General features: G+C 38.0%; 2 protein-coding genes across 3 annotated transcripts; one reads left to right on the top strand and one right to left on the bottom strand.

Moving 5' to 3' along the window:
• Window positions 1-8,098: 8,098 nt before the first annotated feature.
• LOC132050491 (MDIS1-interacting receptor like kinase 2-like) lies at window positions 8,099-12,294 on the top strand. The gene is made up of 2 exons (XM_059441749.1): window positions 8,099-11,496; window positions 11,732-12,294. The coding sequence occupies exons 1-2, from the start codon at window positions 8,202-8,204 to the stop codon at window positions 12,094-12,096; spliced, it is 3,660 nt and encodes a 1,219-aa protein (XP_059297732.1). The 5' UTR covers window positions 8,099-8,201; the 3' UTR covers window positions 12,097-12,294.
• A 311-nt stretch (window positions 12,295-12,605) lies between these two features.
• On the bottom strand, window positions 12,606-19,630 carry LOC132050474 (cellulose synthase A catalytic subunit 4 [UDP-forming]). Of its 2 annotated transcripts, none has more exons than XM_059441730.1 (11): window positions 19,474-19,630; window positions 19,058-19,271; window positions 18,487-18,590; window positions 17,438-17,510; window positions 17,171-17,330; window positions 15,482-16,094; window positions 14,883-15,146; window positions 14,573-14,785; window positions 13,950-14,477; window positions 13,504-13,854; window positions 12,606-13,419 (listed from the first exon to the last, which is right to left on the bottom strand). In XM_059441730.1, the coding sequence occupies exons 1-11, from the start codon at window positions 19,525-19,527 to the stop codon at window positions 12,838-12,840; spliced, it is 3,156 nt and encodes a 1,051-aa protein (XP_059297713.1). In that variant the 5' UTR covers window positions 19,528-19,630; the 3' UTR covers window positions 12,606-12,837. The 2 variants fall into 2 exon arrangements, with proteins under 2 accessions (XP_059297713.1, XP_059297720.1); XM_059441737.1 differs by having other exon boundaries at window positions 19,058-19,268; window positions 19,474-19,597.

The raw sequence follows: 19,630 nt of genomic DNA, 5'->3' as shown, positions 1-19,630 counted from the left end.
TGATACTTTGTGAATTCGTACGTCTCCAAATCACGATGGGCATTTTAGGGCCGGTATTTTTCGGACACCGACTCTCGGCCTTCGACTAAATTTAGATGCAACAGTCCCCGTTTGGGGAAGTTAGGAAATTTCGTCTCCGATCATCATAGACTTTCGTTGCCTAAGTCGAATTTCGACCATAGTGCCCGGTATAGGGTGTGTGAATGAGATAGTGTCGAAATATGGCGGTTATCACCGGGGAAAGCCCATTTAATCAGTAAAGACACTCGAGATTTTTGTATTGCGAAATGTCCGTATACATGAGAATTTTCATTTCTTCTCGCCTTTGCCGTAGCAAATTAAGTGGGACACGATTCGTTATGATCGTTGGTCCTTACATCGGAGGCTGCGGCCGGTGGCCGGTCCTTAATTTTGCCGTGGCAATGTTGATCCGGACACGATTCATTATGATCGTTTTGTCCTTACATCGGAGGCTATGGCCGGTGGCCGGGCCTTAATTTTGCGTGGCAAATGTTGAATGGGACACGATTCATTATGATCGTTTTGTCTCACATCGGAGGCTACGTGGCCGGCCTTTAATTTTGCCGTGGCAAATGTTGAACGGGGACACGATTCATTATGATCGTTGGTCTTACATCGGAACCTAATGCAGAAGGTCCGGTCTTGATTTGTTGAGCTCCTCCGTTTTCCATTAACCGAGGTAAACCTCGATGTGGGTATAAGTCCCCTAGTGCTTATCCGAGCTGCAAGATCAGGCGAGCGCTATCAAGCCCCCACTCGTAGGCCGTGACCCCGAGTTCCCGGCAGTTTGTCCTTATTTTGTTAAGTAACACGTTGTACTTGTTGCCTCATTAAAAACCTTGTCGGAAAACCCATTTTGGGACAAAACCGTACTAAGGAAAAGAGTGCAACACGTGTTTTCATACCCAGATTCTAACTTTATCCGTACTTGACTTCCGCAAAAAAGAAAGAGGTCAATAGAAAAACACGAGAGTCCATACCTTAGTCCGACCTAAAGCTTGATTCCTCCGAACGAGAATATGGCTTGAGACTCTCTCTCCTCGATGACCCGACCTCCGCTCGTAATTCTTCCTCGGCCTCTCCGACCTTTGTTCATATTTACGGGCCCCGGGGAAGCTCGAGTTGGTCATCCTCCACCCGAATCTTCGATGCGTACCTATGGACATCCGCCCATGTTATGCCTCGTATTCCAAAGTTTAAGCCTTTAATTTGAACGAAGTCGTCGAGCTCCGAACACGAGCCCCTTTCAGAAAGCTTGTGTGCCCCCATTCCTCCGGAACCGGGGGAAGCTCCATTCGTTCCCTTTGGAACCGATTGACGAATTCACGCAGTAACTCATCGTCTCTTTGGGCAATACGAAAAATATCCGCCTTCCGAGCCTGCACCTTTTTGGCTCCGGCGTGTGCTTTTATGAAGGCATCGGTGAGCATTTCGAAAGAAGTGATTGAATGCTCGGCGTATGATCGTACTAAGTCAATGCTCCTTGCCGCAGTTTCAACTTTTTCAAAGAACACGGATTCGATTTCATCCTCTTCTATATCATTGCCTTTTATAGCACGGAGTGTATGAGGTCACGTGCTCGCAAGTGGTCCGTCGTGCCGTCATATTTTTGGACGTCCGGCATTTTAAACCTCTTCGGGATCAATTTTGGGGCCGCACTCGAGGAAAAGGCCTTGGATGTACTTTAGAATCCGGCCCTTTCAAAATAGACGGAGCCCCCGGGATTTGATCCACCCGAGAGTTGTATGTTTCCACTCTTTTTTCGCCGAGTCTACCCGCTTTGCTAACGTTTCGAGCATTCTCGAACCTCGGTGATGAGCGTCCCGACTCCATTACTTTCGCCATCCGTGCCTCATCTCTTCCGGGGTTCAACAACACTCTTTGTCTTCCCCGGGGTCGCTTTATCTCCTCCGTTTTGCAACCCGGCTATTGCGATTCTCCTTCCGTTCGGCACCGCGTTCGTTCCCCGCAACATTTCAAAAATTAAACGCAAGTCAATATTATCATTCGGGGTATCCGGTTCTTTCCGACTTGTGTCCCGACAAAGTAATTGCATTGTTAGTATTTAAAGGGTCGCCGGGTTTGGCAATCCTCGTGGCCCGCCGCCTTCATTTTCCGCCACAATTTCGGTATTGTTGACATGACCGACATTACTCGGCGTCGCCATTTAGTCCGTTCTCGTAGAGACGGCAGAGGCGCTTCCGATTTTGACGAGTGTGACATGCGAGTCAAGATCGAAGGCCACTATTATCCTAGCCCCACGGGGGCGCTAAACCGTTTACCCCGAATTCGATAATCAATTAAATTTGTGAGTAGGTATAGGATACGTGGTTAAGCCTCAATCTATTCGATGGAAAATATATATATAGGTATGATACGAAGAAAGTAATAATAACTCGAGATCCGCCGAAGATTCGTGTATCTAATAACATATGAGTATTGCTTGATTAGATAGATTTAGGATATGAACACAATGAACCCGACCAAAATCCGGTATTTCGAGAGAGAGATTTGTATATATTTGCTAATACAAAGCGTTCTTTGTCCCTTGGAGCTACCTTACAAAGGAGGGGGGATGCCCCATATTTATAGTGTTGCCTCCACGGGCTTCGTACAACGTGAACTGATAAAATAATAATAATAAGGACAGCTCTGAACGGATTTGGTGGGATTAGACTGACGGCGCCGTCTGACACACGCATGGTTGGTGGTTGACCATGGCAGGACGCTACTGACGCGTGGCTCACGTGCAACGGCTATACCGGACCAACGGCCGTACGGACCAACGGCTACAGGACAACTGGCCGTACGGACCAACGCGCCCGACCGTCTCGGCGATAAAGGTGGTGGACCAAATGGTGTCCTTGCTCAGCTCCGGTCCAAGCGCTCCTCCGGTTTAGCTCGAATGTCATCAGGCACGTTCCTCTCTTCCTTCCCTCGGTCCTCGTTTCATCGGTTTACGTTATATCCGGTTTTTACCGTATACACCACTTAGGTAAGGTTTCTAAATATGGAAAGTTCCAAGACTAAGCTGGCATCACCTCTGTCTGTGTCAGTATTTCCTACACCACAGGAAAGGAAAACAAAAATACTTACTCGAACTCGATTCTTGCACCAAAATAATGCGTGTATGACATGCGAGTGATATATATTTTCACCTTAATTTGTCACTTAATCGTGATAAATTAACATGGTTTGATGCATAGACTCGATCCGAATAGGTTTTAAGCTATCTAGGGATATCGCTCGATCAAATAAGTTGCTACGTAAATTGGTTTATCCCTCATATTTTCTTCTTCCCTAATATGATTGTTTGTGAAAGTGGGACGATGGTGATGTCTTATCATGGGGGAGATAAAAATGCACTACATCGACATATCCAATACATAAGTGGACTAGGTACCAGGAAAAGGAGAAACACCTTATGTGGGACACAAAATCATGCGCAACTCCTAACGTTCATAAATGGCAATAGATTCAGAAACAGATATATATGATCTGCTTGTCGGGGCATCAAGTACATAACAGAAATCGCTAACAGAAATTGCAATTTTGTGGCTGGTATAATCACTAGAACAAAATTGTGACACATTTCAAAGTCCTTTGCCAAGAATTTACTGTACATTTTCACACATGTTAATTAAATTGAAAAGTGCAACTGCATTTTGTTCTAAACAAGAGTGAGATGTATACTCATCACCTTCTTCATTGATGGGACTTGTTATGTAGTGGAGACATGTTGGATAGTGAGTACCAAAAATGTTCTTGTAACAGTAGCTTATGCTTATCTGGCAGGCCGCTCATGCTTTCCTCCTCAAAGTTTGATCTTACACAGTGGCGGAGATACCCTTTTACAACGATGTTATTTGATACCTTTTCGCATAAAATAATTATGTAAATCATATAAGTATTTGTTTAAATGATGTGTACATATACATCTAATAGACTCATGATGACATCGCTAGAAAATAATACTTACAAAGTAAACATCAATTTAAAACAAGAAGAAAAAATTAAGCTAGATTTTATCTACAGCAGTCAGCAAATATGTCAGACTGTCGAGTGCTCGAGTTATAATGGAGTAATAAGTTGATACATTTCACAATCTAAAAAAGGTATCTGGTGTGAAATGATTCCTTGAGGCTTCAGCTAGGTACGTACCTGAAGTTGTGAGGTACTATAAACAGTACTTTCTTATACACGTTTGAGTGTCCTTCAAAGATTGGCATATTTTTTGTGGACAAGGCTAGAGGTAGTATACAATACACACAATATACACGAATTGTGAATTTCAAGAAGTCTATAGAATATATTCATTTCTGATGCATTTCTTATGTCTACAGGAATAATCTAAAGAATATTACCGGGAGATATCAGAAAATTACCTTAAGAGGGTGTTTGGATAAGCTTAAGTTTGGTCAAATTAGTTTCTACGCATTTTTTTAATTTGTCTTGTTTACGCGTTTGATAAACACCGAGATACTTATAAGCAAGTCAAGCAAAAAGGCATAAGTTGATCATCCCTAACTTATAGTTTTATAGCTTATAAGTGCTTTTTCATAAGTGTTTTTTCATACCTTTTACGATCTTATCCCTAATATCTTTTATAGTTTTCCAAATATCATTGTAAAACATAACTTTTAATTTTCTCTCTATTCTATTCCACCATTCGTCCTTTTTAATGTAAAAATATTTTAAGTTTATATTTTTTATAAATAGCTTTAAGGACATTCAAGCCATTTTAACAAACAAAAGTGTTTACCTACTTCGATCTTTTTACCAAATACACTAGGGCTCGTTTGGTATGATGGATAAGCAAAAATAGTCCCGGGATAAAAATTTAGTACCGCCTTATCCCACGTTTGGTTGGAATAAAATTCCAAAATAACTAATCCCGGGATTATAGTGTTATTTTATCCCACATTGAGGGTGGAATAAGAATCCCGGGATTAGTTATCACGGGATAACTTGTTTTCTAAAATTAATTTCAGCGTGTGATGCTTATCAACTACTTTTAGTCAACTACTTTTAGTCAACTGACCAAAACAGGCTCTAATTTTGTCAATTCCAAAAAGTCTTTTGTTATTTAGCTTCGAAATCTACGTTAATTGTTTGTTAATGAGGTGTTAATTGAGTGCGATGTTTAAAAATATATAAAGGATAATTTAGCCAATTTTTTTATAAGGTCGATGTATATGCCTTACGGATATGGCTAAAAACTTTGAGAGACAAATAGTATCGATAAGATATGGAGTTGTAAAATAGTTTTAACTTTAAGTGCCAAAGTTTACTTTGACCAGAGTTGGCTATTCTAGAAGATCAAACTTCAGTTTAGACATTGGCAAATTTCAAAAGTGGGAACTAGTTTTTCGATTGCCCCATATTTCTCGGTTGAATGATTTGACTTTGTTATCATTTTGGTGGTTATTTTAAAAGTTCAATTTTGCGTTTATTAGTCTATAGCATGTTTTTTTTTTTTCTTGTGTGTGTGTTGTTGTGGGGTGGGGGGCAAGGTTACTTCTGACTTCTGACATGGTTAGCTCAAAGCCAAAAAAGATGAACAAAACAGACGAAGAACAAATTGTTTTCCATTTTGTTCATCCTTTTCTAAACCAGATTAAAAATGAAAAAATAGCATAAAAAAGGGAACAAAATGAGTAACTAGTTCTTTGTCTTTATTAAAGTCAATGAGCCAAGAAAATATTACAGCGTAAGGTAAGGTTTCTCAACATGGGAGCTTGGTACATAAAAATTGTTTGTTAAGGGCTAGTGAACTTATGAGTTTGTGATTCGACAAAAAAACAGTGCTTGGATAACGTTTTATGTATATGAGCAAAAAATAGTTTTATACCATGGAACTCAATCTGTCAGCTTAGAATCAATAGTACGTCATTGTTTATCAATTTTTCTGCGATGTTTTCGATAGTGGAACAACGATAATTAATGTCGAATCAAAGGATCATAGGCAATGCAATCAAATCAAATCAGGTTTAGCAAAAATAGATGTTTTATGGGTAGATAATCATGCGCACCGCATCTCCAACGATTGAAATGGCAGCACATTTGATTGTCGGAGCATCAAAAACCAACCAATAATTTTTTTATAAATTTTAATGGTTTAACCAGAAAAGTGATTTCAACAAAAATACATTCTTGATTTTGTGTTTATTCATGACACAGATTATGGGATCTAGTGAAAAGATTCCTTTTTCTTAAAAAACTCTGGACGATGGTATTTAGGGTTTGTTAGTTGATTGTGGCACTGAATTAGGCACGTCCGTGTTATTTATGTCAGAAAACTAAGTTACACATTTTACCTTAACTAATACTCCCTCCGTCTCAAAATAAATGTCATCTTAGCAAAAAAAAAAATTATCTCAAAATAAGTGTCACTTTAGTAATTCAAGATAAAACTTGACAAGTGTTTCCAACTATGCCTTCAAAATTAAAGAATTAGTCCCTCTTTAATATTGTTCAATTCTCCAAAAACATCTATCTAATAAATAGGGATAATTTAGAAAACTCCACATTGCATTTATTAATTTTTTAATGAGCGTTATTTTTGCTCAAGTGACATTTATTTTGGAACGGGGGAGTAGTATTCTATATTTATTACTGTACATTTTTCTACAAGGGATTAAATATTACAGGAGACATGATTGATTAGCAAAATCATGCCATTTCACGAAGTCATATAATAATTATAATTAGTTAAAGACTAGTACCATTTTCTTTCTTTATTGGTACTACGAATGAAGTTAGTCAACATCCTTATCTATCAGCCCATAAGTTGTGTCATCGACTACTTTTCGACTATAAGTGATTTGTTTGGTTGGTGAACAAATTAATATTGAAACTATAATGTAGGATTATTGATAAAATTTAGTGTATATATTTTTACTAGAAATTTGGTTTATTGAATAAAAAATGAGATATACAAATTATTATATAGAATTTGTCTGATTTACTTGACTTTTGTAAAGAACTTTTAAGAAGAGGCATTCTTGTTATTTTAATATTTATATCGAAATTATTATCTCATTTAGATATGACATAAAAATATTATCAAAATTATAGTACATTTGAGAAAAAAGATCAACGAGATAAAAATAAAATAATCTTGTATTTTATCCTAAAATGATTATCTCGTATCCTCTAAACTAAAAGACTAGCAATTTTCTATGGTCCAATTAAAGCAAGGAATACGGAGTAAGAGAACATTTAATGTAACATTAACTATAGCCATCATTTTTGACCCCAACCAGCACATGGATGTCCTTTAGAAGACCTGTATTTTCAATAAAAACACACTTTTTAGCTTAAGATCAACCATCCAGCTACGATGAATCATTCCTTAAAATTTGAACCTATCATCTAATTAAGTACGGAGTAATTTTTAACCTTCTTTCTAAGTAGATTAGAATCTTCTAAGAGATTCCACAATTCTCATATATTCTTACACCTATTTTAGGCAGTACAATTTTCTGACGGTTAGAATTCGATTGAACTTTTGCCTTCCGTTTAGCTCCGTGGCATCTCTAGGTCAACTCTATGAGACAAATAATACACGGTGAATACATATATTTTTTCAATAGACAACAATGCCTAAGCTAATTTATGTACACTATTATTTCAAGGAACATCTTTTTTGTCTCTTCTCGGATTTGACTAACTGAATATACATATTCAATGAACGTTTTTGTCAGTTTTCACACTAACACCATGTTGAAGAGAACAAAAAATAAGCATCGACTTGATGGCATTTTTCTTTAATGGGGGAAAGAGGCTTGTGTGCACTTCATCTTTCAAAATCAACCTAGAAAGTGCAACTAATTCTTGGATATTGGTTTCAACAAAAGAATTTCTAATATATTTTTCCTACTAAACTGTTCACACTCAAATTTTTATTTAATATTGGTCAACGTGGAATATAGTATTGACAAAATCCTCATTTATTATTAATGAGTTGAAACCGTGTTATTGTGACAACTTGTTGGACCACTAGGCCTTGTACCTTTCAGCTGCATCTTTGGCTTTTTTTTCTTTTCTTTCTTATATGTCTTTGATATGATTGCCTTTCCACTAATTATATAATGCCCTTTTGTGGTCCATTTATATATGATAACCCTTTCATGTAAAAGCTCAAAAATGTTGTATTCTTCTTGAAACTAATATTAGAAATGACAACATCTCATAGTACCTTTCTTTACATTCTGCATGTGATACTTCTTTGTTCACTTCCATTAAGTATCACATCATCAGCAAGAACTGAAGCTGAATCTCTTGTCAAATGGAAGAGTAACTTAGCTTCTACTTCTTTCTTGAATTCATGGTCTATTTCCAATTTCAGAAACCTCTGCAATTGGACAGCTATTGCCTGCAATACTGGTGGAACAATTTCTGAGATCAATCTCTCTGATGCAGGCCTCTCAGGCTCTCTTAACCAGCTTGACTTCACTTCTTTTCCGAGTCTCACGAGTTTCAATCTCAATGGCAACAACTTCAGTGGATCGATACCTTCTAGTATTGGCAATGCCACTAAGCTCACTTTCTTGGACCTGAGTAACAATATCTTGGAGGGTGTCATACCAGAAGAAATTGGGAAGTTAACACAACTTGAATATCTCAGTTTTTATAACAACAACATCGACGGTGTTATTCCCTATCAAATTAGCAATCTTCAAAAGGTATGGTACTTGGATCTTGGATCAAATTTCTTAGAAAATCCTGATTGGTTTAAATTGAAGAATATGCCTATTTTAACGCATCTAAGCTTTGGTTACAATGAACTGAGGTTAGAATTCCCTGAATTTGTACTCCGTTGCCAAAATCTTACTTACCTGGATTTGTCGTCAAACCATTTGAATGGTTCAATCCCGGAAACAGTATTCACCAACTTGGACAAGCTTGAAAGCCTCAATCTTTCATCTAATTCATTTCAAGGTTCATTGTCACCAAAGTTTACCAAGTTGTCCAAGTTAAAAGAACTTCAGCTAGGTCTTAACATGTTTTCTGGCATAATTCCTGATGAAATTGGTTTGCTCACTAATCTTGAAGTTCTTATACTTTTCAACAATTCAATTCATGGAAAGATTCCATCTTCTATAGGCAGGCTCAAATATCTTCAACACCTGGATCTTCGAAAGAACAGTCTGAATTCAACCATTCCTTCTGAGCTTGGCCTTTGTACTAACCTCACCATCTTGGCTCTAGCAGAAAATGCCCTGCAAGGACCATTGCCGCCATCTTTCTCCTCTCTGACCAAGTTATCTGAATTGGGTTTGTCTGATAATATTCTTTCTGGTGAAATCTCATCAAATTTCATCACCAATTGGACTGAGTTGACATCTTTGCAGCTTCAAAACAATTCCTTTACTGGGAATATTCCACCTGAAACCAGTCAGTTGACAAACCTCATATTTCTTTACCTCTTTCATAACAATTTCACTGGTTCCATTCCCTATCAGATTGGAAACTTGCAAAAATTGTTGGAGATAGATTTCTCTGATAATCAGCTTTCAGGCATAATACCTCCAACCATTGGAAACCTGACCAGTCTAAAGATGATGCATCTTTTTCGCAACAATCTCAGTGGAACCATTCCTCCTGAGATTGGGAAATTGATATCTCTTCAGACCCTTGACATCAACACCAACCGACTGAGTGGTGAGCTGCCGGACAGCATTTCTGACCTCAGTGGTCTGAAGGTTCTTTCTGTATATACTAATAATTTCTTCGGAAGTGTCCCTAACGACTTTGGAAAGAACAGTCCTGAATTGTCAAGTGTCAGCTTTTCAAATAACAGCTTCACTGGTGAACTACCTCCTGGAGTATGTAGCCAGACTCTTGAGGAGTTGACAATAAATGGTAACAAATTCAGTGGGGCGTTACCAGGTTGCTTGAAGAACTGCACAAAGCTAAAACGAGTAAGGCTTGAAGGCAACAATTTATCTGGTAATCTTGCAGAGGCATTCGGGGTGCACCCGGATCTTGTTTTCTTTTCTCTTAGTGACAACCAACTTTCAGGTGAACTCTCACCTAACTGGGCGAAATGTGAAAATCTCACAAGTCTAAGATTGGATGGAAACAAAATTTCTGGTGTAATCCCAGCTGAGCTAGGGAATCTGAGAGAGCTCCGCATGTTAACTTTGGAAGGAAATCAATTGACCGGTGAAATTCCTTCTGAACTGGGAAGGCTAGGCCAACTCTACAATCTCAGCTTGAGCAAAAACAATCTTACAGGAAGCATCCCTCAGTCTGTTGGCAATTTAACTAAGCTCCAGTATCTTGATTTGTCAACAAACAAGTTAAGTGGTAACATACCAGTAGATCTTGGGAAGTGTGACCGCCTGTTGAGCTTGAATCTTGGCAACAACTCACTATCAGGTGGTATTCCCTCTGAACTTGGCAATTTGATGGAGTTGAGTATTCTTTTGGACCTCAGTGGCAATTCGCTAACGGGAACAATCCCACAAAACTTGGCCAAGCTCATCTCATTGGAGAATCTCAACCTCTCATACAACAACCTCTCAGGTAGAATTCCTCCAGCATTATCTCGCATGGTCAGTCTTCAGGAGATGGATCTTTCCTACAATGGGTTTTCTGGACCAATTCCAACCGATGGAGTATTTCAAGGAGCAACAGCTAGATCTTTTCTTGGAAACTCTGGTTTGTGTGGAAATGTAGAAGGATTATCCTCATGTAATTCGGATACCCCGAATAAGAAGTCCAGAAACAAGAATCAAAAGGTCCTCATTGGGGTACTTGTACCGGTGGCCTGCCTCATACTTTTGGCAATCCTGTTTGTTGCATGTCTTGTGTCTCGAAGGAAGGCTAAGCAACAAGATGAGGAGATCAAAGCTAGCCAGATTTATGAAAATTCAGAGTCTCTGATTTGGGAAAGAGAAGGAAAGTTTACTTTTGGTGACATTGTGAAAGCTACTGAAAATTTCAGTGAGAAGAACTGCATTGGCAGAGGAGGCTTTGGAAGTGTTTATAAAGCTGTTTTGCCCTCTGGGCAGGTTGTTGCAGTAAAAAGACTCAACATGTCAGACTCGAGTGACATTCCATTGACAAATCGTCGAAGCTTTGAGAATGAGATTAGAACTTTGACAGAGCTGAGACACAGGAATATAATTAAGCTCTTTGGTTACTGTTCCAAGAATGGGTGCATGTACTTGGTTTATGAGTATATAGAAAGAGGTAGTCTTGGGAAAGTTCTATATGACAAAGAGATGGGAATGGAACTTGGATGGGGTACAAGAGTGAAAATTGTGCAAGGAATAGCTCATGCACTTGCTTACTTGCACCATGACTGCTCTCCGCCCATTGTGCACCGTGATGTATCACTGAATAACATTTTGCTTGAGTCAGAGTTCGAGCCACGACTCTCTGACTTTGGCACAGCAAAGCTGTTAGCTTCAGATGCATCAAACTGGACCACAGTTGCTGGTTCTTATGGCTACATGGCACCAGGTATTTTATCTCTAGTGCATCCATATTTCTATTGGTTGATTAGTATGTTTATTGCACGAATGCAGACAAAGCTTTACTTTTGAAGCCTTGCAATTCCTTAATAGATATCTGGTTTTAGTGTCCCTGATGTTCATTTACAGCTATTTTTCTTGCTTAACAGGCTTTTGACAGTTGATATTCTTATCATAGGAATGAAGAATGTTGCAATAACTTACTTGTCTTTCTTCTTGTGCAGAGCTTGCACTTACCATGCGTGTCACAGAAAAGTGTGATGTTTATAGTTTTGGAGTCGTGGCTATGGAGGCTATGATGGGAAGGCATCCAGGGGAGCTTTTAACTTCATTATCAGTAGCAACAGGATTGTCTTCAGAAATGCTTTTGAAGGATGTTCTTGACCAAAGACTTCCACCTCCCACTGGCCACTTGGCAGAGGCAGTGGTTTTTGTAATCACAATTGCCTTGGCATGTACACGTACCACTCCTGAGACACGACCAACCATGCGTTTTGTAGCACAAGAATTATCTGCTCAGACTTTGCGTTACCTTCCACAGCCACTGGGGACAATAGAAATGAGCAAACTAACAAGTTTCCAGAAATAGCAGAAAGAATGAGAAGACAGAGCCTGATGTACAGGTGTGAAATGTATAGGCTGTAGAGTTCTAGTGTTAAATGCAACTTTCTCAAGATCTAGGGTCCACATAGTATCAAGGATGAAAGCTTGGATATGCCCAAATTGTTATGTTGTGAGTGCATTATTCCTTAGAGAGAAAGAAATAATGTCATCCTGTTAATCATGATACTTAGATCTCAAAACTCTTATATTCTAAGCTCTCTCTCTCTCTCTCTCTCTCTCTCTCTATATATATATATATATATATATATCTCTCTCTCTCTCTCTCTCTCTCTCTCTCTCTCTCTCTCTCTCTATATATATATATATATATATATATATATATATATATATATAGACACACACACACATACTTAACTTCCACCAGGAAAAAGATTAAAACAAAAGAAACTACAAAATCCTGCTTGAGGTTGGTAATGCACTAAATTTTCGAGCAAGTGACGATGTGTATGAAATATGAGCTTGAACACAGCCTCATGAAAGATGAAAATTGTAGTGTATATATATGTCATTATAGTGTTTAAAAAGTCTTGATATTAACTTGGACAAGTATGGATGTTACAAGGTTGCATAATGCCCTTATCCTAGTCGTACACTTTATTGCTAGGCAAAACACTAGCAGAAAGATACAATGTGTTCACTTGCAATCAAAATAGTAACCTAACAAAAATTGGCAAAGAATAGATCACACAGATACCAGGCACGGCACTTAGCATTCCACTCCACACGGCTTGAGTATAGGGCCCTTCTGTTTTGGTAGGAAAGGGTCTATTCTGACCCAAACGAGTGAGAAGATTGAAGCAAGAAGAATTGACCACAGGACCACAATGGTAGGAGTCCTGTTCTGCCTGCCCATCAATCCCTTTAGGAAGGGATAGAGATGCACAATAACCCAAAAGGCGAAGAATAACTTTCCGAAGAGAGGACCCCATGAACCATAACCATTGTTGATGGCATCCGAAACACCAGCCACAACACCCACCATATTCAAGATGATCAGAGTGGTTGGTGGGATGAGGAGTGTGGTCCATTTGAAGAGGTAAAGCTCCCCAAACTCAGTGTCCTCACCTGCTTTTGCTGTTACAGTAAAGTTTGTGTCTACACCAGCAAGAACTTTAAGAAGGCCTTGGAAAACTGCAAATAAATGTGCTGAAACACCACCAATGACCCAGAATTGCTCGTTACGCCACCAGGCCTCAATGCTTACTCCACTCCATCGCAGTTCGAGTACGCTTGTGACTATGATGGAGAGAAAGAGAGCCATGAACCATATGCTTGCGAAGTTGTTAAGCTGCAAAAGTAACATAAGATTTGAATTAGAAAATTGAAATAAAATTTTTAGTATTACTGAACCAAATGACTTCAGTTCACTTACTGTGGGGACGATAAATTTTCCAGTGAGAAGGCATACAGCTGGAAGGGTGCAGTAAGCGACCAGAGCTATGGAAGTGAATGGGTAAACAATGGTGTTAATGTATGCTAGCCTTTCCAACAATTTGAGTTTACCACCCCAGGCATACCAAAGGGGACAATGACGACTCATGAAGATTTCAACAGAACCAAGAGCCCATCTCAGGACTTGGTGCAATCTATCTGATAGATTGATTGGAGCTGATCCCTTAAAAGCTGCTCTCTTCGGACAGCAATAAACCGATCTCCATCCTCTGCAGTGCATCTTGAATCCAGTCAAAATGTCCTCTGTAACAGAACCATAAATCCACCCAATCTGTCAAAAATGAAAAAAGAAAACCAATTTATTAGAAGTTAGCTAAGAGAACATCCATAGCTCATAGTAATTTATTCATGAAATATGATTCTGACCTCCTTGCCCCACTCAGTTTTCTCTTCATACCCACAGCTAATAACATGAATAGCTTCTTTTATGAGCGTTGTTGGGTTTGTCCCCTCTGGTAGCCCACCATCTTCCTTGAGTGTGGAAGCTATGAAAACTGGGGACTGCCCAAACCGTTTCTCAAAGTTCTTTTGGGACATGAGAGACGACTTCTCAAGCTCATCATATCCTTCAAGGCCTTCTTCAATTTCCTCAAGATCAAAGACAGGTCCAGATGGCTTCCTAGTGTAGTTCTTTCCATTCATTGTTTTCTTTTTCTTGCTATATAGTCCTCCAAGTCCAAGTAAGGCCTTGATGCTCTTCTTCTTGGCCTTGGACTTGGGCTTTCTTGAACCACCACAACAGCAGCAGCACCAACTAGGCCAGCAGTCGCATGTCATCTTTGGACGCTTCTCAGAAACAGGTGGATCATATCCGTATAATGCCTGCCTGTTAAAGACACAACCTGTTCCAACATAAACTGGTCCTTGAATTCCATCCAGGCCTTTCATGTTGATCTGCCACCATGAAGGGAAAAAAACAGATTGAATCAGAACAAAATACTGGGAATAAATCCTTTGTTAACACATTGCTGAATTATAAGTCAACTTACATCAAAGAAGACAACATTACGGTTGGCATATCGATCGTGGCGATCAATACCATCAAATCTCTGGGGAAATTGGACATAACAGAGCTTCTTTCCAATTTGTGGGTCCATTAAAAAGCACATGGCTTCTCTAACTGCCTTGCTGTTGTTAAGGTAGTGATCACAATCCAAGTTCAACATAAATGGTGCATTGGTCAGGACTGCAGCAACTCGAACCTATTTAGAAAAACAGAACAAATTACATAACATGAAGAAAAGGACTTAACAGAATGTCAAGGAAGCAACCCAGGAATAAAGACTACTAATTACTAACCAAAGCATTCATGGCACCGGCTTTCTTGTGGTGCGGATAGCCCGGTCGTTTCTCACGGGAAACATAGACAAGGCGAGGTAGCTCCTTACCTTCAATGTCAAGTGCACCTTCACTACCAAGATAAACTTGAATCATACCAGGATGGTCTCTGGTATTGTTACCAGGCCATGGAGTTCCATCTTGCATTACCCATCCTTCTTCTGGTTTTTTCTGAGCCTTTGCTACTAATGCATTAATTCTTACTTTGAATTCTTCATATTCTCTCTGCCACAAGATAGTGAATCTTCAACTAGCAGAAAATATCTTATTTCAAGCCAAAGAAACTTAAACCCCTTATAAATGATACTCCTATCTCAATTCATATGGCATTCTTTTATTTTGGGCATGTCCTAAAATGTTTGACACGATTCCATTCTACTACATTTTTTTTATAAGTATTTCATTGTACAACTTTCACGATAAACTGTTTGAATTTTTTAAACTTTGATATGATTCTCCATCAAACAATTATAACGATATAAGTCAAGTCAACATTTTTAGGCACTGTGTCTCCTCTGATAGTCGTATAAAATGAGACGAATAAGGTAATAGATTCATACCTTCATGGCTCTGCGGTCCTTGACAAAGGTAGGCTGAACTTTATCTTTCAAGTAATCAATCTTTTCATTGAAGTAGAAATCAGGTGCTCTAGGCTCTACACTATATTTCTTACAAAATGGCACCCATCTCCTGGCAAATTCAGCTGTTTCTGCTAATGTATCAAACAACAGCATGGAAGCACCATCATCTGATACATAACAGCTAACTTTCTCAACAGGGTAATCAACAGCCAAGATTGACAGAACAGTGTTTGCCGTGATAATAGGAGGCTCCTTAAGGGGATCAACTGTACTCACAAACACATCCACTGGGGCTAATCGATTTGGCTCACCTTCACGTTCAAACCTCAATGTCAATCGATCAAGGTAAGTTTCACGGTTTATGGGTGACCATTTGGGGAACTGATCAAGTATCCATGATAATGCAAACCATATTTCACATATAACAGAGATAATCCATAATGGATAAGCATCATAGGCTGGTGTTAAGATCCGGAAATGGAAAAAGAACCCAAGAATTACAAGCCTGAGGATAATGACTATACGATATGGACTAATTAGACTTTGTGGAAGTGGAACTTTTCGCCAGAGTGGTTGCCGTGCTTCAGCCAAACTGCTTGGAAATCAGTGAAGTGGTTAGAATATTGAAATATTCTGCAAGTATAATATGCTTAAACTTTAACTGTTTTAATTCACTCTTTTCTTTTTGGAACATTGAAGTATTTGATCCATTTTGTTCATAATGTCGCATGCAGTATATAACTTTCACAACTATAAGGAGTTCAAATTTCTTGATTATACCGGTCAATTATCGAATGATATATAACTACAAGTGACAGAGACGGAAAATTCAATATTTAAAAGTTGTAAGGAGAATGACGGGGAAGGTGGAAACAAGATCAGATATAATGTGACCATTATGAACAAATCCTCAGGCCACGTTGACTGATTTGTTATAAATTTAAAGTATTTCTATAGTTTCTTTTCCTATTCCTTCAATGTTGTTGGGTTAAAACAAAAAATTATTTGTTGTTTGATCGATGTTTCCTCACATAAAACCTTCTCGTATTAATGATTGTCTAACTTCAACACGATCGAACTAGGGCAGATAGCTTGAAGGAAGGAAGTTCAATTGAATCCTTGCGTTGAAAATTATACTGCACAAATGGGAAAAAACTAGTTTGTTTTGGCTACATGTAAGCTGTTGAACCCCCTTACCAAAAGGAAAATTCTAGTAAGGTTGCAAAGGGGGTTGAAAAATTTCTTCAGGTTATAGGTTCAAATCCCAGGTGTGACATTCTTGACTCCCCTTATACAAATTTTTGGCTCTGCTAGTTGGATAGAAGGTCAAGAAGTAATGCTGGTAAATGAAGAATTTAATTTTTTGATACTATGTTTTCATTACCAAACAAACTTTTCAATTATTATCATAATATTTTCATCCGCTACTACTAATAGACTAAAGAATAACAACAACAAACCCAGTATATTCCCACAAGTGGGATCTAGGGATGGTAGAGTGTACGCAGACGTTACCCCTACCTCGTAGAGATAGAGAGGTTGTTTCTGATAGACATCAAGTAAAGCATTTCAAAGCATACTAATATACTATAGATAAGATGTTAAAATGCAAGTTTAGTCAAATACTATCAAAGGGAGAGCAATAAAAGAGTGAAAATAAAGACATACAGATAATCATCATCTTCATCAGCTTGATCATTTCCACCATCACCCAATTTGCTAACCAGACCCCTCTTTTCTTGCCTGTTTTTCCATTTCTCAACTCTTTCCTTCCATTCTGCATCACCATAACTTTCTTTCTGCTCATCCTCCAAATCCTTGCCTGCCACTGTCATTTTCCATTGAAAAGAGAGTCACTTTTGAGTGACATATGCTCCAATAAACAATAAAGTGTAACAATTACTCATTTGGGAAATAATTAGACATTTAGCTTACCACTTCCAGCAACTGATTGATTATAAGCAGCACTATTGGCATTGTGATGTTGTTGATTATACTCTCCATTCTCCTGCCAACATACACAAACTTAGTTTCAATTCAATGAGAGGTCTATCAGAAACCTCTTTACATTCTTGAAAAAGGTAATATCTGCTTACACTTTACCTTCTCTAGACCGCTTGGTGGAGGATTACACTCAAAATGTTGTTTGTTGTAGTTCAAATGAGAAGGCGGTTGAGTCAAATTTGTGCTTTTAATCTTTAAAAGTTGATCTAAAATAATTAATATTTCACAAAATTAAGAAGGTATTTAATTCTTTTTATCAAATTTGTCCTCAGCAAAAGAAAATCATTACTTATTAAAGATAATAAGTGATTTCCTTTATTCATGTATCCGAGTCCAAGGCTAAAACATCAATTAGTTTGAACCGGAGGCAGTACAACAGCTAACCATATATACAAAAAAATATATACTGATTATATATACAGTATGTATATTATATACAAAAAGTATATATTTTCGACTATTATTTTAATGGGAGGCTATATAGCCTAAAAATCCCAAATTTTACGTGGATTAAATAACAGGTCATAATTTGACCCGCCTAATATGATCTGACATCCCTTCCTTCTTTTCTAAAGAAAAAGTGAAGCCAATGCATTTTGTAAAAGTATACTCATTGGTCAAAATTTACATAATTTCTAATTTCCAATTCTGATTTTGTATGTTTGGGTTGTATCTTGACACGTTGGATTGATTATACGATCCGATAGTTCGATGAGGACATTTCAAGTTTAATCCATTGGATCAAGTTAACAAACAAGTCATAATTCCATTCCTTGACATCGGGTACTAAAAAATAAATTGATTTTGCCAACTCCAATGGGATTATTATGCCACATGGTATTTTTATTCTACCAAGAATTTGATAGACATGATAGTTTAAGACAAGCTAATTATCTCTAGTGCTATTAGACAACACAATCTTGTAGCTAATTAATGCTTCTAGTAGCTAGGTTGGTGAAATATAGTTGAAATGAACTAACCGAGTGGTGGTGGTTGGGAGAAGACAGATGATTCTTGATCTGAAATTCTTGTTCAAAATCATCATAGAAATCATCTTCATCATCACCTGCAACTCTCGGAGAGCCTACCCATATATATTCCACAATTTAGTACAACTTGGTAAGCTAAAAAAAATCAAGAATGTATATATCATCTTAATATATTTTGATAGCCATGAATGCATGCACATATTTAGAGAACCGGGAGATGGCGTATATATCCAAAGGATAAATGAAAACACATACACATGCAGTATAAAGAATTGACAGTACAATTTAACATGGATTCAAGTTACTTTATTATACTTTATAGCGATTAATGTAGTTTAACATATTATACCTGGTCAATTACCATTTTTAACAAGTTATTGTCAGCTAATACTTATCATAGAAACATAAGGTTGAAATTACTTTAAAAGTGATCTAATTGAATAATTCCTATACTGACAGTGCGTAAAACTTAACAGTTTTTTAAGATCACTATATCAGCAAGTAAAGTGCATGTTATTGTATGTTTACTTAAACATATGCAAAAATAAAAGTGAGAGAGCACCTCTATGACGCTTATAGCGAGTATGACACTGAGGACAAGACTGATTGCCTTCACTCCTCTCATACTCATAACATGGCCTGCAAACTGGGAATCCACACTCCCCACAAGCAACAAACACCTCCCCATTTTCCTTCACTTCAATCTCGTCTCTACAAATCTTGCATATCTTCTTCAATGATATTGCAGACTCTCTTGCTTCTGCTGGAGGCCGCTGCTATACATATGAATGTAAAAAAATCGTCAGCACAAAATTTAATAAAGAAAGAAAGACGTTCGACATATACATTTATGTGACTATAATTAAGCGCATGCATGTCATTACTAGCAAAATAAGGAATTTAAAATGAAAGAGTATATGCATTCTTTTTTAAACAGACTAAAAGAGAGAGAGAGAGTTTAAGAAATATTGTAATTACATCATCGCCCGTGTGGAAAACATGAAGTTCACTGCGAGAATGAGAACCAGCCATGGTGTTATTAGATGCCACTAAGGCAAAATGAGGTAGGAGAGGGAATGAGTAAAAGAGGGTATATTAAGAAGAGAATATGTACACTTTCTGGTGGGAGTTTGAG

This window comes from Lycium ferocissimum, chromosome 1 (assembly GCF_029784015.1).
Source record: "Lycium ferocissimum isolate CSIRO_LF1 chromosome 1, AGI_CSIRO_Lferr_CH_V1, whole genome shotgun sequence".
Classification (NCBI taxonomy): Eukaryota; Viridiplantae; Streptophyta; class Magnoliopsida; order Solanales; family Solanaceae; genus Lycium; species Lycium ferocissimum.
This window is presented reverse-complemented; position numbering and strand designations above follow the sequence as displayed.

Bases quoted from the DNA above. Each gene is read 5' to 3' on its own strand.
- LOC132050474 (XM_059441730.1), bottom strand. From the start codon at position 19,527: ATGGCTGGTTCTCATTCTCGCAGTGAACTTCATGTTTTCCACACGGGC. The intron at 17,511-18,486 runs GTTAGTTCATTT...GTATGTTGGCAG, and splicing joins CTCCCAACCACCACCACTCG to GAGAATGGAGAGTATAATCA. The intron at 17,331-17,437 runs GTAAGCTAAATG...GGAAAATGACAG, and splicing joins TCAATCAGTTGCTGGAAGTG to TGGCAGGCAAGGATTTGGAG.
- LOC132050491 (XM_059441749.1), top strand. From the start codon at position 8,202: ATGACAACATCTCATAGTACCTTTCTTTACATTCTGCATGTGATACTT. The intron at 11,497-11,731 runs GTATTTTATCTC...CTTCTTGTGCAG, and splicing joins TTATGGCTACATGGCACCAG to AGCTTGCACTTACCATGCGT.